The 14,800-nt window shown below is 39.0% G+C and overlaps 1 protein-coding gene across 1 annotated transcript; it reads left to right on the top strand.

The window, feature by feature from the left end:
• On the top strand, positions 6,763-13,960 carry LOC109844479 (kinesin-like protein KIN-14H). The gene is made up of 17 exons (XM_020413531.1): positions 6,763-7,092; positions 7,253-7,504; positions 9,008-9,152; positions 9,350-9,459; positions 9,526-9,645; positions 9,727-9,930; positions 10,049-10,258; positions 10,345-10,419; positions 10,572-10,718; positions 10,795-10,933; positions 11,028-11,137; positions 11,851-12,012; positions 12,096-12,301; positions 12,708-12,789; positions 12,868-12,972; positions 13,066-13,170; positions 13,645-13,960. The coding sequence occupies exons 1-17, from the start codon at positions 7,048-7,050 to the stop codon at positions 13,822-13,824; spliced, it is 2,397 nt and encodes a 798-aa protein (XP_020269120.1). The 5' UTR covers positions 6,763-7,047; the 3' UTR covers positions 13,825-13,960.

Genomic DNA, 14,800 nt, shown 5'->3' with positions numbered 1-14,800 from the left:
GTTGCAGCCGATCAAGATTCCAGTTGAATGCATGGCCGAATACGAATTCGACCAAACCAAATTTGAGGAATATCTCTTATCATCCTCTTTAAGATCTTCATTGTCTCGCAAGTACAAGAGGATCTCACAATTGAGGAAGACCTACATGCCAAAGAAGGCACAAAATGAAGACTCTCGCCTGATTGTTGCTAAAGATTTTACTCGCAACACCTCTGCTCACAATGACTCTTATCTAGTTAAAGAGTCATCAAATCAAAGCCCACCGGCACTGACGAAGAGGGCTCGTCAAAGACAACGTCAGCGCCGCGCTCGTCAAATAGCTAAGGCCTTAGAACAAACCGACGGGGTTCGTTATCACGCGGACCTAGAGTCGAGGAGGCATCAAGTGGTTCAGTTGTCTCAACGACCAATTACTCATATCTCTGCTAAACTAACGACAGATGAATGGACTTTAGTCAAGAGGGCTCGCTCAACCCTCAAAGAACGTATACAAAAGCGTCGTGCAAACGCTGCTTATGCCCGTGCTCTCTTACAACAAAGACGAGAAAGAAACAAGAAAACGGTGGCCAAAGAACCACCAAAATTTTACAAAATTTGTTGGATTCCAAAGTCTGGACTTATGCAAAATCAGCATTCGGAGCCCGTTAAGACTCCATACCCGCAAGGGGGTGGTTCTAAACGTGTGACTCCCGACATAACCTTGGATCGCTCAAAGACAGAAATAAATTGTCCTGAGAATGCCAACAAGGTTTTACACCCCCAGAAGAAGACGCATTCACCAAATGATATCGTCATACCTGGGAGGTCATGCCAACAGACGATACGATTTTTTGGCAATCATACCGATGAATCGTATTATCAAGTTGGGGTTGTGAATAATTTTCGAAAGAGAGTTATTCGAGAAATAAACTCTCATTGTTCCTGTGCGCGACTCGTTAGAGCAATGCTATCAGAATGTGACTGTTTCAAACGAGAAGCCATCCCACGAAGAGTCTCGGTATTCCACAGTCTTTTCACCGAAATATCGAAGCCTAAGCCGAGACATTTCCGCAAGAGAAAATCAGCTACCCAAGATGATGAATTCCCTGAAGTCACCATCAACGTGGGTGATAAAAGAAAATCTAAGCGGCATTCAAGTGACTCAAATCCCGACTTTTCCTCGAAAGGAAAAGTCAATCCAAGAATTGCTCAAAGGATGTCTCGACTCCAATTAGGAGCCATCAGACGCAGAGATTACAAGAGAATGCAAGAAGGAATATCCTCGGAGGATGAATTCTCGGACATTTGTTCTGCAATCGCTTCTAATGATACAATGTCTAGCACGGGACAAACCAGAGAAGTACTCACGATCACCTCTGATCAATTTGCTCAAATGCTTCAAGAAGCTCTAGCGAAGCAACGTGAAGAAATTAGAGCTGAGATGAAGACCGAGATGGAGTTAGCTATCTAACAAATGAGAGAATTGCTAGCTCAACGGCCTCAACCTCCTGAGTCCAGTCAAAGAGCTGAATCCAGCCGCCACACTCAAAATGTGGTAGATGATAGTGATCCAGAAGTGGATGAAGTCATTATGGCTGATACACCTCCAAATAGCAATAAAGCTGGGGGTGGTTTAACGCACCCTCCCAATAACGATATTGGGGGTGGTTCAATGGCACCTCTTACAGGGGGTGGCCTAACTCATTCTCCTCAACGTCCTTCGAATGAAGACATAGACGATGACGGGAAAATGAAAGAGCTTGAAAACAAAGTCAACACTTTGATGACGGCTCAAGAAGTGAAGAAGACAGGTATTCCATATCCATATCCAAGAGAATGGGATTCAATACCGTATCCGGCAAAGTTCAATCTGATCAACTTCACACCGTTTGAAGGGAAGAGCTCGCCTATTCAGCACTTGATTTATTTCAAGTCTCATTTGGGTATGATCTCCGGAAATGAGGCTTTAATGGTCCGGTCATTCGTTGGCACCCTTCGTGGGCCCGCCTTCGATTGGATTAGGATGCTCCATTTCTATGATTGGTTCAAAGCAAATTAATCGATGTGTATTATCCCTAATCCATTGTTGCATACACCAAAATATTTCTTTTTATTTTTTTTTTATTTTTTTTTCTTAAAGAAAAGAAAGAAAATTAGTTTTTTTTAGAAGATAAAGAAAAAGAAAAAGCAAAAAGACGAAGAGTCAGTTGACAATTTTGTCAAGCGCTTCCGTAACATGGCAATGAATTGCAGAGATCCTGTTACAGAGGAGTTCATTCTGCAAACATGCCACAATAATCTCTCTATCGATGTTCTGGAAGCTCTGGGGGTCGTACCATCCAAAACTTGGAAAGATTTGAAAATGCGCGGTGAACAAGCTGAACACTTTCTTAAAAGAAAGAAAGCTGAGAGAAGCCGACCGACGACATCTACAATCACTGGAAACACGACTCCCGATCCGAGGTTTCAAAAGGAGTATTCTTTCGAAGATGATGAAGCTCCAGCCATTTTGAAATACCTCCTCGCCAATGACAAAATCGAACTACCACCTATTAAAGACCAGGAGGGAGCTAAGAGGGTTATGGATCCAAACTACTGTGCGTATCACCGAAGGGTTCTTCATCCCACCGAGATTTGCTTTGGACTCAAAAACAAAATCCAAGCCTTAATTGACTCCGGCGTTATAACGGCGAAACAAGCCGGGTAAAAACGACTCTAACTCCAGTGGGTGCATGAGTATAAACTGTTTCCCCTCACTCCAATGAGTATACGAGTATAAATTGCTTCTCGGTCATCCAACTGAATACAATGGTAAACCCAGCTTCACAAAGGAAGCTGGGGGTGGATGATTTATGTAACGAGAAGTTCCTAGAGAATCTTATATTCTTAAGGATAACCCGAACATGTGACTGAGGATGATGTACTCCTCGTTATACCCAGTTTTGCAAAGAAAGCTGGGGGTCGACAATTCATGTAACGGGAAGTTCCCGGAAGAATGTTAAATAATATTCTTAGGGATAACCCGATTATTATGAACAAAATGATAAATACTAAACTCCTATTATAATTTCCGAACACTCTTTTGCTGAGATGAGATTCGATCACCTCTTTAGATCAATCTTCCCTCACAAAACTCATATTTTGGTCAAACCTTTAAACAGTTAGGACCAAATCCAAAACCCCCTCTCGATTCCTTCAATGAACGAGAGGTCCACTCAAATTGGACGATCAAACCTTTAAATAGTTAGGATCGTCTCAAATTCCCGTCTGGTCAAACCTTTAAACAGTTAGGACCAAATCCAAAATCCCCCTCTCGATTCCTTCCATGAACGAGATGCCCACAAATTGAACGATCAAACCTTTAAACAGTTAGGATCGTATCAAACTCACATCTGGTCAAACCTTTAAACAGTTATGACCAAAGCCAAAATCCCCTTTCGATTCCTTCAATGAACGAGAGGTCCATAAATCGAGCGATCAAACCTTCCTACAGTTAGGATCGTCTCAAAACTCCTATTTGGTCAAACCTTTAAACAGTTAGGACCAAAGCCAAAATCCCCTCTCGATTCCTTTAATGAACGAGAGGTCCATAAATCGAGTGATCAAACCTTCCTACAGTTAGGATCACCTCGAAACTTCCACTTGGTCAAACCTTACTACAGTTAGGACCACAACCAAAATCTCCTTTCGATTCATTTTGCGAACGAAAGGTCCAGCTTTGAATTGAATAATCAAACCTTATGACAGTTAGGATTATTCAAACCAATCCAGATTCTCTAAGTGGAGATCTCATTTTGAGTTTCCTTTACACCAAGGAGATAGAATCATAAGAATTCCTCTTCCGATTTCGGGTTTATCTCTACCAACAAACAATGAGACCAGGAGAGTAGAATTAAAATTCGTTCCTCGTCCATCATTCGGTTCATCTCTTACCAACAGAACAAGAGGACCAGGGAGATAGAATATTAAAATTCTTCTCTCGTCCATCATTGGGGGTTCATCTCTCCAACAAAAAAGATCATATTACTCCAATAGGCTACACGAGTCTAACAACTGTTTCCCTACCATCAACAGGAAGTTTCTGGGAGAATATCACTCAAAATATTCTTAAGAATAACTGACTACTTCCCAACGGGTATACGAGGTTAAACTATTTCCCGGAGAACTCAATAAAAAAAATACTATGAGTATAAACTGTGTTCTATGAAGACTGATACAGACATTTAACAATGCGGTATCAATTTGATGACAAAAGCTGATTCACAAGTACAAATTCAGCTTCAATTCAACGATCTCGGAGACTCGGTCAAAGCATGAACGCCATGCCGAAAGACTTAGCTATTCTACAAAGCACTGGAATAGTCTGAGAGACAAAGAGGATCAAGTGTTGAAGCCATCTATAGGTCTTCTATATCTACCAATCAAGCATTGAAAGGATCATAAGTAAAACCTATCTTATCCAAAGCATCCCAGAACTCCTCTATAAAAGATTGAGTCTGGAATACTTGGAGGGAGTATTGTAGGCGTCAAAAATGCTGACAGATATCCAACTACAGCTCAAAAGAACGTCATCCAAAATGTCAAAAAGAACACAAGTATAGACTGTCCGCACGGAGACAGTCTTTACTGTCTCGCCACCGAGACAGACTTGACTGTCTGCCGTGGCGAGACAGTCTTTTACTGTCTCGCGGGTGAGACACCTTTTACTGCTGCCAACGCGAAGACATCTTCACTGTCGTCGCCAGCTGGAGACAGTCTTTCACTGTCTCGCCGTGGAGAGCAGTCTTTACCTGTCGATCCGTAGCAGACAGAATTTACGGTTCTCGCGTTAGACAGCTCTCGAGAGGCGTTAAAAACTACTTTGCATTACCGCCAACGACGTTTCGGCACTTAACTGTTCAATAAACCAGTGGCGAATAACGTCAGTGGGCCGAGTGAATCACCCTGTTTGATAACTGCTCCCAAAATAACGGAGTTTGAAAACGTTCCGGCAAAGGCAGTGTACAGCGGAAAACTGCCAGTTCAATTATTCCTTTTCCGAGACAGGGGTTTACTGCTCTCGCGGGCCGAGACAGCAAACACGTCTCGCCCGCCGAGACAGCAACACTTTCTCCGCGGCAGCCGAGGCACAGGCATAATTGCTATCTCGCGAGCTTGTTTTCCGCCAACTGTTCCTAGGGGTTATAAATACCCCCCGAAGGCCATTTTTGAGAGGGGCTGATCATTTTGAGCACTTCAGAGCAGACAGAGCAGAGTTCTTGAGCTTCCGGCAATCCCTTGAGATTCGAGCTTTGACTTGATTTCAAGAAGAACGACTATCTTACTTTGATAAGATATCGTTTCAAATTCTCACTTCGATAAACGAAGGAAGAATCATTAAACCCCTCACGATTCAATCAGAATCTGTGATTTGGTGGTCCACGAGTCAAAGCGCTCCCGGCACAGGCAAAGATCCCACGCAAGCAGCGATCCAAACAACGATCCTGCGTTTGTTTCTCAAGAGTTGTAATTTTTCCTTTTGTTGTGTAAAAGGAGTCTTATAAAAAGGCTATCTTTTTTTTTGAATTTATTGTAATCGACCGAAGATATAATGAATTCCATGACAAAATCAACTTTTGACGCAAACAACTAGCAGTCAAAGAAGAGAAACATATCATACCACGACTTTATTCAGATAACTTAAAAACCCTTAGCTCATTTGCAACCATTAATTATATCACAATGTTTGCAAGTTAGGTGCTCTCCTTCAACTTTCCTCCCACAAAAGTCGCAAATTCACATTATCATAACAAATCATGATCACCAAATTGGTAACCACCTTATATTCCCCGCCTATGTCATGATATCGTGGCCACATGCCCTCTAATTAGGGACAAAGGAAACCATGTGATGATAATTAGTGGACTTTTTCCTAACAAGGGTAAGTGGCAAGTCATTTTTCCTCTAATTTGCTAGTCCAAATTTCATTATCTCTTCATGTCTACATAACAAGATGTTGTGGATGGACGTGTCCCATGTATTTGAGTTCCTTTGGGTCTCAATTTGAATGTGACCAGCTCACCAAATTGAAGTGCGAGTCCCAACCACAAAATGAAAAGTTCAGTGTGTTTTCATAAATATTGGTCCCTCAAAACATTTAATATTTTGAAATGAGCCACTCAACTTTTTGGAAGTTGCTTTTTGATCCCTAAAAACCCTTGTTATATTATAGTCTATTGCCTGAATATTCCGTCTAAATTTTACTAACTCGCTAATTGCATGAACTAATTTTTGATTTGGGGTCTGAATAGTAGTTTCAATGATTTGAGGGGCAAATTCCAAAATATTATAAAGATGTAAGAGCATCTCCAACATCTTCCTCATTTCTTACTTTTGGAGAATATAGTTAGGTTTTTGGTCCAACAGATTTTCCATCTCATTCCTCAAAATAGGGTGGAGAAGAAAAAATGGGGATGCTTCCCCAAATTTGCAGCATTCTCCAAATTTTTGGTGGAAAAAATAGATTCTTCAAAATGAGGAAGCTGTTGGAATTGGTGTAAAAATAATTTGGAGAATATAACTTTTGCTTCCTCATTTTGAAGAAAATTTTAGAGAAGCTGTTGGAGATGCTCTAAGGAGTCAATTTCGCAGAACCCCAAACTCAAAAAGATCCCTTCTCGTAAATAATCCAACGTTTGGGGGACGACCCTGTTAAACGTTTTCGACCGTTGTGATCAAACCGGGTCTGGACCCGAAACCCGACACCTTTTTCGTTAATGATTTTCCAAAGTCCGCCTCTTTCTCCATTTCAAAATCGAAAAAAGAGCCCCCCTGCTCTCTCTCTCTCTCTCTCTCTCATCTCGATCAGGAACCCTAATTTTGAGCCCAGGAACAAAAAACAGGACATCTTTTTCGTTGGAATTTTTAATTTTATATTGTTTTTGGTTGGGAGAGCAACGGCTGCGACCGCCTCGATCTTTCCTTTCACTCCACTCAAAGCCCCCACCAGCGCCTAATTGAAAGCTCCGTTTGAAACCCTAACCCTAATTCTTTTTGCTATTTTTTGGCGGAGTGATTCTTCTTTAAGCGATGTATTCGCGTGGGCAGAACATTCCTCGAGCCCCCTCGACCACTGTAATCTTCGGCCCCTCCTTCAATTTCTTGAAATTTCTCTAGAATTCCACTGTTTTCTTTGCTCTTTCGCAGAGTTTATGGTTTCTAGGGACACTTTACTCTAGTTTCTGATAGCACACAGAAAATTGAGGTAATTAATTTGATGCCCTGATTCTTATAGAAGGAGAATTTAGATGAGACGCCCATGGACAAGCGGAGGAGGATAACAGTTGGAAAGATGGTGGGACCCAATACCACCAATCTCCGGCCTCGGCAGGTACTTTCAGCGGTCAACGTTGGGCCCGCTGATCCGACGTCTGCTGCAAACTCTGATGCCGGGAGTACTGTTGGTGGGATTGAGTTCAGCTCGAGGGAGGATGTCGAGAGGTTGCTCAGTGAGAAAATAAAGGGGAAGTTTAAAACTGATCTCAAGGTAATTTTTTTTGTCAGTTTTCATTTGCTAGTTTATTCATGTACAATGGAGACCTCTTAGTGCACTGGTTAGTAAAAGTGAGGGGGGCAAAGAGATCTAGTGGTAGACCTCAAAGAACCTGGAAGCAATTAACAAGGATATGATAATGGTTAACTTAACAAGAGAGATGGCCCACAATAGAACGAAATGGAAGAATGTGATTTATGTAGCCAACCCCAAACATTTGGAATAAAAGCTCTGTTGTTGTTGTTGTTGTTGTTGTTGTTGTTGTTGTATTTGCTAGTTTGTTAATGTTTTGATGCAATTTGTGGACAAATTTTGTATTGTGACTACAGGCTCATGATTGTGTAAAGGGGTTACATCTTGCTTTGCATAGTTAATGGCGCGTGTTATTTTCAGGTGTCATTGTTCCTTTAGAAAATCTTTCTGATATGTATATGATGAAATAGCTGAGAAAGAGTGAGATCATGCTATAAGTTTAGGTTTCATGAAACATTGTGTTGGCTTTCTGTTTGTTGTTTTTATCCAATCTTTGAAAATCTTGGTATCAACTTTATGCATTTTTGCGAGTTTTCTTAGTTATAAGATCTATGTTAGAATTATATTGGGAAATGTTGAAAGAAGGTGAGGTCTTGCTCAAAGTGAAATGCTAATGGAGATTTCTACTTTTAGCTAGTTTGAGTCCATTTTGTAGATCATAGACTGCGGAGGAAAATCTCACGAGACCTAGTGTGTGATTAAGCTTTAATCAAGTTAACTTTTATCTGTATGTTGTAGATAACAAATGTCAACATGAAAATTTTATGGTTGTTGAGTTGGTGATTTTGTGTATTAACAATTTGTGGTCTTTTCCTTCCTTCAATGGTTAATGGATTTTATTCATTTCGGTCTCCTATCCATGTTCTTCCTATAGATAATTCCAGACCATGAATATTCAGCAAGCGATATTTACCTTATAAATTGCGTGTTTTTATTTCTTGGAATTAGAAAAGGTTTGGCTAAAGTCCAGGTTGTGCTGGGATTCTACCAAAATATAGTCCTCATGTGAGCAGTTTAGTTTCATCCTTTCCAGGATTTTAAGATCTTTTGTTTCTGAAGTGAGTGTCATCACTGATAGCCTATGTATAGTTTTTTAGGTAATGTTTACCTTTTGGATTGGCTATTGAAAAGGTCTGTAGGTACAGGCTAAATTTCAGATTGCGTCTAATAAAAGCTAAAGATTGACTAATAAATTTTGAGTAATTTATATGAGTGGAAATTCAGCAGTATGCTGCATTTTCTAATGTCGACATACCTGGTATAACAGTGATATTTTATGGAATGAAATTAGCCATTACATTACTTGTTACCTTTTTTGCACCTATTAGTGTTTGTGGGCACTTCTGTCTTTCCTTGTTACTTTGTGCTTCTACTTTGGATTTATACACTGCTACTTGTTGTGATAGTTACTTTGAATCAAACCTCACAATTTCCCTAATTTTTGAAAGCATTGTATGTCTTCAGGGAAAAAATGAGCAGATGATAGAGTACATCAAGAAGCTAAAAGCTTGCATCAGATGGTTCATGGAGCTTGAAGATGGGTATCTATTGGAGCAGGAGAAGCTTAGGAGTTTGTCTGAAGCTGAAGAGAAAAGGCATGCCGAGATAGGTAATTATCAATTTCTCCCCTAATTCGGTATTAGCCTAATATGTTAAAAAACTTCCATTTACAAGATGCTTTTTAGATATCTGAAGTTTGCTGCTATTATGTTGGTGTGTAATATACACCCTTAGCATTTTTCCAACAACCTCTACCGTTTGATGTAGTTTGCTGCTAATATAGTTCTTTATTATTATATTATGTAGAGACCCAAATGAAAATTAACATTGAGGAACTAAATTCAAGAATTGAAGATCTTCAGGGACAATGTGCGTCTTTGCAGGAGAAGTTGAGCAGGGAGGAAGCTGAAAAATTGGTATGTGTACTTTTAACATGTTTTCTTCCATTGCCTTCCCCACTTCTAATTAGGATAAATTTGTAGGCTATAAGTAAATCTTTCAGGGAAGAAGCAGAAGCTAGGGTTGCTTCAGATAGATTACGAGCTTCATTAGCAGAGGAACTTGAAAGAACTACAGAAGATTTGAAACGGAATAGTGATCAGGTATCCTTGTTAATTAAAATATCTGATTGACACTTTAAGATGTTGTGCTAACCTTTTTTTCCTGTTTCAAATACCATCTAGATTAAATTGCTTCAAGATACCAATAAGAGGTTACAGGAGTATAACACCAGCTTGCAACAATATAATAGCAATCTTCAGGCAGAATCTGTTAAAACTGGGGAAGCCATCTCAAAAATGCATACAGAGAAGACTGCAATGATGGAAACTATTGCAAGTTTAAGGGATCATACTAACTTGCTTAAGTCTCAGTTGGACTCTTCCAGGGTTTGCTTCTTCATTCAGTATTTGCTTACTAGACTGTATTAAATGCTTATTTTCTCCAATATCAAAGTACTACATTACTTTCCTAACAAAGAGTTCTTTTATCTGGCTTCTTCCTCAGTCTTCTCAACAAGAAGCTATAAAGCTTAAAGAAGAGTTAAGAAAAGAAGTTGGTTGCCTTAGAGCCGAACTGCAGCAAGTAAGAGATGATCGTGATCATCAGTTATCACAGGTCCAGAGTTTGAGTATTGAGCTCGCCAACTACAAGGAACTTACTGGAAAGACTTCCAAGGAGTTGGATACTATTACGACAACTAGAACTACCCTTGAGGTTACCCTCTTCTTTAATTAATCTATCAATCAATTAAGTTGGTTGCTCATAGCTATATTACTTACGTTGTTGTTATTAATGTGCAGGCAACATGCTCTTCACAAAAGGAACGAATCCAGCTATTAGAATCCCAAGTTGAGGCGGCTAATGAAAAACTGAAGGTAAACACCTTTGCAGATAGTGTTGTTTGGCATTATGAACATATATATATGTTTATTAGGCAAAAATTGCCTTCTCAAAAAGTGAGTCCATTCTTGTGTCAATGTTATGTAAGATAAGACCTGGTTTTGACACATTCCATTTATTTATCTAGAGAGCTGACTTAACAGCTATTGAAGTAATGACTGAATATGAAGAGCAGAAGAATACGATAAAAGTATTGCAAAATCGTGTTATTGATGCTGATATTCAGATCTTTGAAGCCGAGAAATTGCGCAAGAAATTGCATAACACTATTCTGGTATTTTTTTTTCTCTTTACCTATCCATGATATATAGTCAAATTATTTGGATGATGATTGTTGTTTTAATCTTCAGGAGCTTAAAGGAAATATTCGAGTATTTTGCAGAGTGAGGCCAGTACATGACAGTGACTGTAATGAGGTAGATGGTGCTATTGTTTCCTACCCCACATCATTTGAATTTCTTGGGCGAGGCATTGACTTGATGCACCATGGTAAAATCCTTATATATGTCTTCATCCTCAACATAATAACTTAACGCTTATTGGTTATGTTATAGTAAATTGCAATTATTCACATCATGAGCAGATCAAAGATATTCATTCACCTTTGACAAAGTATTTGATCATAAAGCGTCACAAGAAGATGTATTTGTGGAAATTTCACAGCTTGTACAGAGTGCACTTGATGGCTACAAGGTACCTTATATTTGCTTCATCATTGCATTGTTTCCTTATCATCTTTGTTAATAATATATCATTACATTCTGCTGTCCAATCATGCATACCGTGTAAATAGAAGTTCCTTTCTAATTTTATCTAAATTTAACAGCAAGGATTTTTTTTAAGTCCTCATGTCAATAGCATTCATCTTTCCTTAACACTAGTAAGTACCATGGTATGACCACCACATAATTGGCAACACGATTGCAACAAAGAACCAAAAATATACATCTCTACAAATTACTATTGGACTCATACTGACACAATGAATTAAATAAGATTTAGATGTGGAGTAGGAGAAGGATTCTGAAAGCAACTAACTTGTGTTTAAAGGTGAAAAAAGTGGAGAGGAGGATGTAGTTAAAAAGTAGATGTAGTTGTAATTAAGGATATACAATAAAGAATTAAAGATTGCTTGTGCATAGTTGATCGTCAGAAGGTTTTAAGGTTGGTTGCTCTCTCTTTTTCAATCTATTTGTGAATCTTATATTTCCATAAACTTTAAAGGGTTTCACCTGAGACTGTTTTTTATCTTCTTAGAACTTTTAAGGTCACTGAATCCTAATTGGTTAATCAACATAAGTTGCTTGCCTAAATATTGTCCCTTCTCTTGTTGTTTTTATGAGCATATCGTAGACTTTAGGTCACTTTATCAGGTAATTCAAATGTTCGCGTGCTACTTTTGCTAGGTTTGCATATTTGCCTATGGACAAACTGGTTCTGGCAAGACATATACCATGATGGGACAACCAGAAGCTTCTGAGCAGAAAGGATTGATACCTCGCTCGTTAGAACAAATTTTTCAGATCAGCCAATCTTTGGAAAGTCAAGGTTGGAAGTACAAAATGCAGGTCAGTAGTGTCTATATACTGCTTCGGTTGGTTATTTAAACATTCTTTTTTTAAAGTACTATTTTTCTTCTAATTATTTATAGGCCTCAATGTTGGAGATATACAATGAAACCATTCGTGACTTGTTGGCCCCAATTCGTTCTAGCAATTTTGATGCTACTGCTGCCCATAGCAAATTTGCAATCAAGCATGATTCTAACGGTAATACTCATGTATCGGATCTTACAGTTGTGGACGTTTGCAGCATTAAGGAGGTTTCATTTCTCTTGCGGCAAGCTGCACAAAGCAGGTATTTGACTCTTAAACAGATTTATATTCCATTATGTTTTGAATTAGATACGAATGAAAATTTAATAGCATTTCTTCTGATAGTTGATGGTCACTCGTATTTCTTTTGGATTGCAACATATTTTGAAAAATATTTTTATTAGATATTTTTGAGAAGCCTTTAATCTTAAGGTAGACTAGAAGAGTTACTTCCTTCACTAGTGTTGTCTTTAAGAAGTGACTATCTTGCGCCAAGCGAACACATGTTTCAATACTAGAACCATAATGTGTAGACTAGAAGATTTACATCCTTCAGTGTCGCTTTTCTTATCACATGTACTAATTTTACACTTTATTACGCCTAATATTCACATTGTTTAGCTGTTATTGAACACAAATGTAAAGAGATTTGTCAAATTTTTTCCCAGGTCTGTGGGCAGGACACAAATGAACGAACAATCATCACGAAGTCATTTTGTCTTTACTTTACGGATATCAGGAGTTAATGAGGTAGACTCTTTAGTCATTTTTTAATAACATCCCTACTGTTTTGCACATGAATTCTAACTGGTGATTACTGAACTTCAGAGTACGGATCAACATGTTCAAGGGGTACTTAACCTTATTGATCTTGCTGGAAGTGAGCGACTGGCCAAAAGTGGTTCGACTGGAGATCGTCTAAAAGAAACACAGGTAATATTGCTTTCTAATGGTAAATAGTTTATCGTATTTTGTTTTAAAGTTCTATAAGAAAGACTGTTAATTTTTTTTTGGCGCATTTTATAGGCAATTAACAAAAGTTTATCAGCTTTGAGCGATGTCATCTTTGCAATTGCGAAGAAAGACGATCATGTTCCATACAGGAACTCTAAGCTTACATATCTTCTCCAGGTAATTGCATCTCAAAATTTTGAAGTAGGTTATAACCTATCCTGACATTAAGTTGAAACTAATCTAGGGGTAACTTTTAGGAAGCAGTCATAAACTATCAGGGTTTATGAAGGAAATATCTTAAACTATATTTATTCAAGAAAGATGCCATAAACCTTATAATGAGATTAGCAATACTTGTAAAAAGATTGAACCACCTGCATTTACAATTGTCGACTGCAAACTAAACTAGTTTATATAAACAAAATGCGGTGAACTCATCTAGAGAAGATCACATGTATATCACATGTAACTTTTCGATGGTGGTTATGCATATGGTAGCTTAGTGAAAATATTTGTGCCGCTTCCTCTAATGAAAAGAGTTTTGAGTGTTTTCCTGTGAAGCTCATGACAGGTTCCTTGTAAGTGTGAACCTTGTACACAATTTAATTCTCAGTAAACTTATATCCAATTTTTGTTTCTGTGATCTTCTAGCCTTGCCTTGGGGGTGACTCGAAAACCCTGATGTTCGTGAACATCTCTCCCGAGGTATCCTCAGCAGGAGAATCGATATGTTCCCTTCGGTTTGCTGCACGGGTGAACTCATGTGAGATTGGGATCCCTCGCCGTCAGACTCAGATGAGATCCTTAGATTCAAGGCTAAGCTATGGCTGAAGATGTAGCTGCTGACAATCTTCTAACATTGTGTTGTGTTGTATTGTAATTTGTATAGCGATGGCCACACAGGTTCAAAATGGTCTAGAGTTTTCGTATTAATATGCGCGCATGATATTGAGTAATTCTTTCTCTTCTACAGGTTCAAAATGGTCTAGAGTTTTCGTATTAATATGCGCGCATGATATTGAGTAATTCTTTCTCTTCTAGCTCCATTCGCTCCAATGATGAAGAGAAATTAATATGCGCGCATGATATTGAGTAATTCTTTCTCTTCTAGCTCCATTCGCTCCAATGATGAAGAGAATAGTTTCGATTGACCTGTTTATGTATTTGACTTAGATGTTTATTTTGTAGCAAGTATGATGTATTTTTAGTTTGGTTTCTAATGTTAGATCGATGTCGAGACTGTATGCGTACTACTGTACAAAAACGTTACTACCGTATTTCTCCCCATTGGACGCAATAATTATGCACTAGGCTACGTATGTATTTGTTCACAAAGAGTTGGGATTGCATGTAGTTACAATTAATTAGCTCCAAAAGTCCCACACTTGTTTGGTTGCGCATCGTCACAAGTCCAAAAAAAAAATAAGGAGCAATTAAACCACAAAAGCTTCGCTCGTAGATTGACATCTTGCTCTCACCAGCTGCTGTCCTGGCCTCCACGTGAACCCCCAGCCGACAGCAAGCCCATAGAGGGAGAGACTACATGTGCAAATTTGAGCAAATAATCCAACCAAGAAATTTAGCAGCACAAAATACCGTGTGCATATTTTAACGCCCCTCCACTCATCAACGTCACATTCTCTTGTCCTGCTTATGCCTTCCACGTGAACCCCCGTAGAGCCCAGACCCCTCAGCCATCCACAGAAACAAGCACAGAGCCCTTCAGCAGCAAATTTGCAAACAGGACGCAATGCTGTGTTATGTTGGCAAAGCTACCAAGATCTTCTTCCTCGTCGTCGTCGTCCTC

Source organism: Asparagus officinalis, chromosome 6 (assembly GCF_001876935.1).
Source record: "Asparagus officinalis chromosome 6, Aspof.V1, whole genome shotgun sequence".
NCBI lineage: Eukaryota > Viridiplantae > Streptophyta > Magnoliopsida > Asparagales > Asparagaceae > Asparagus > Asparagus officinalis.
This window is presented reverse-complemented; position numbering and strand designations above follow the sequence as displayed.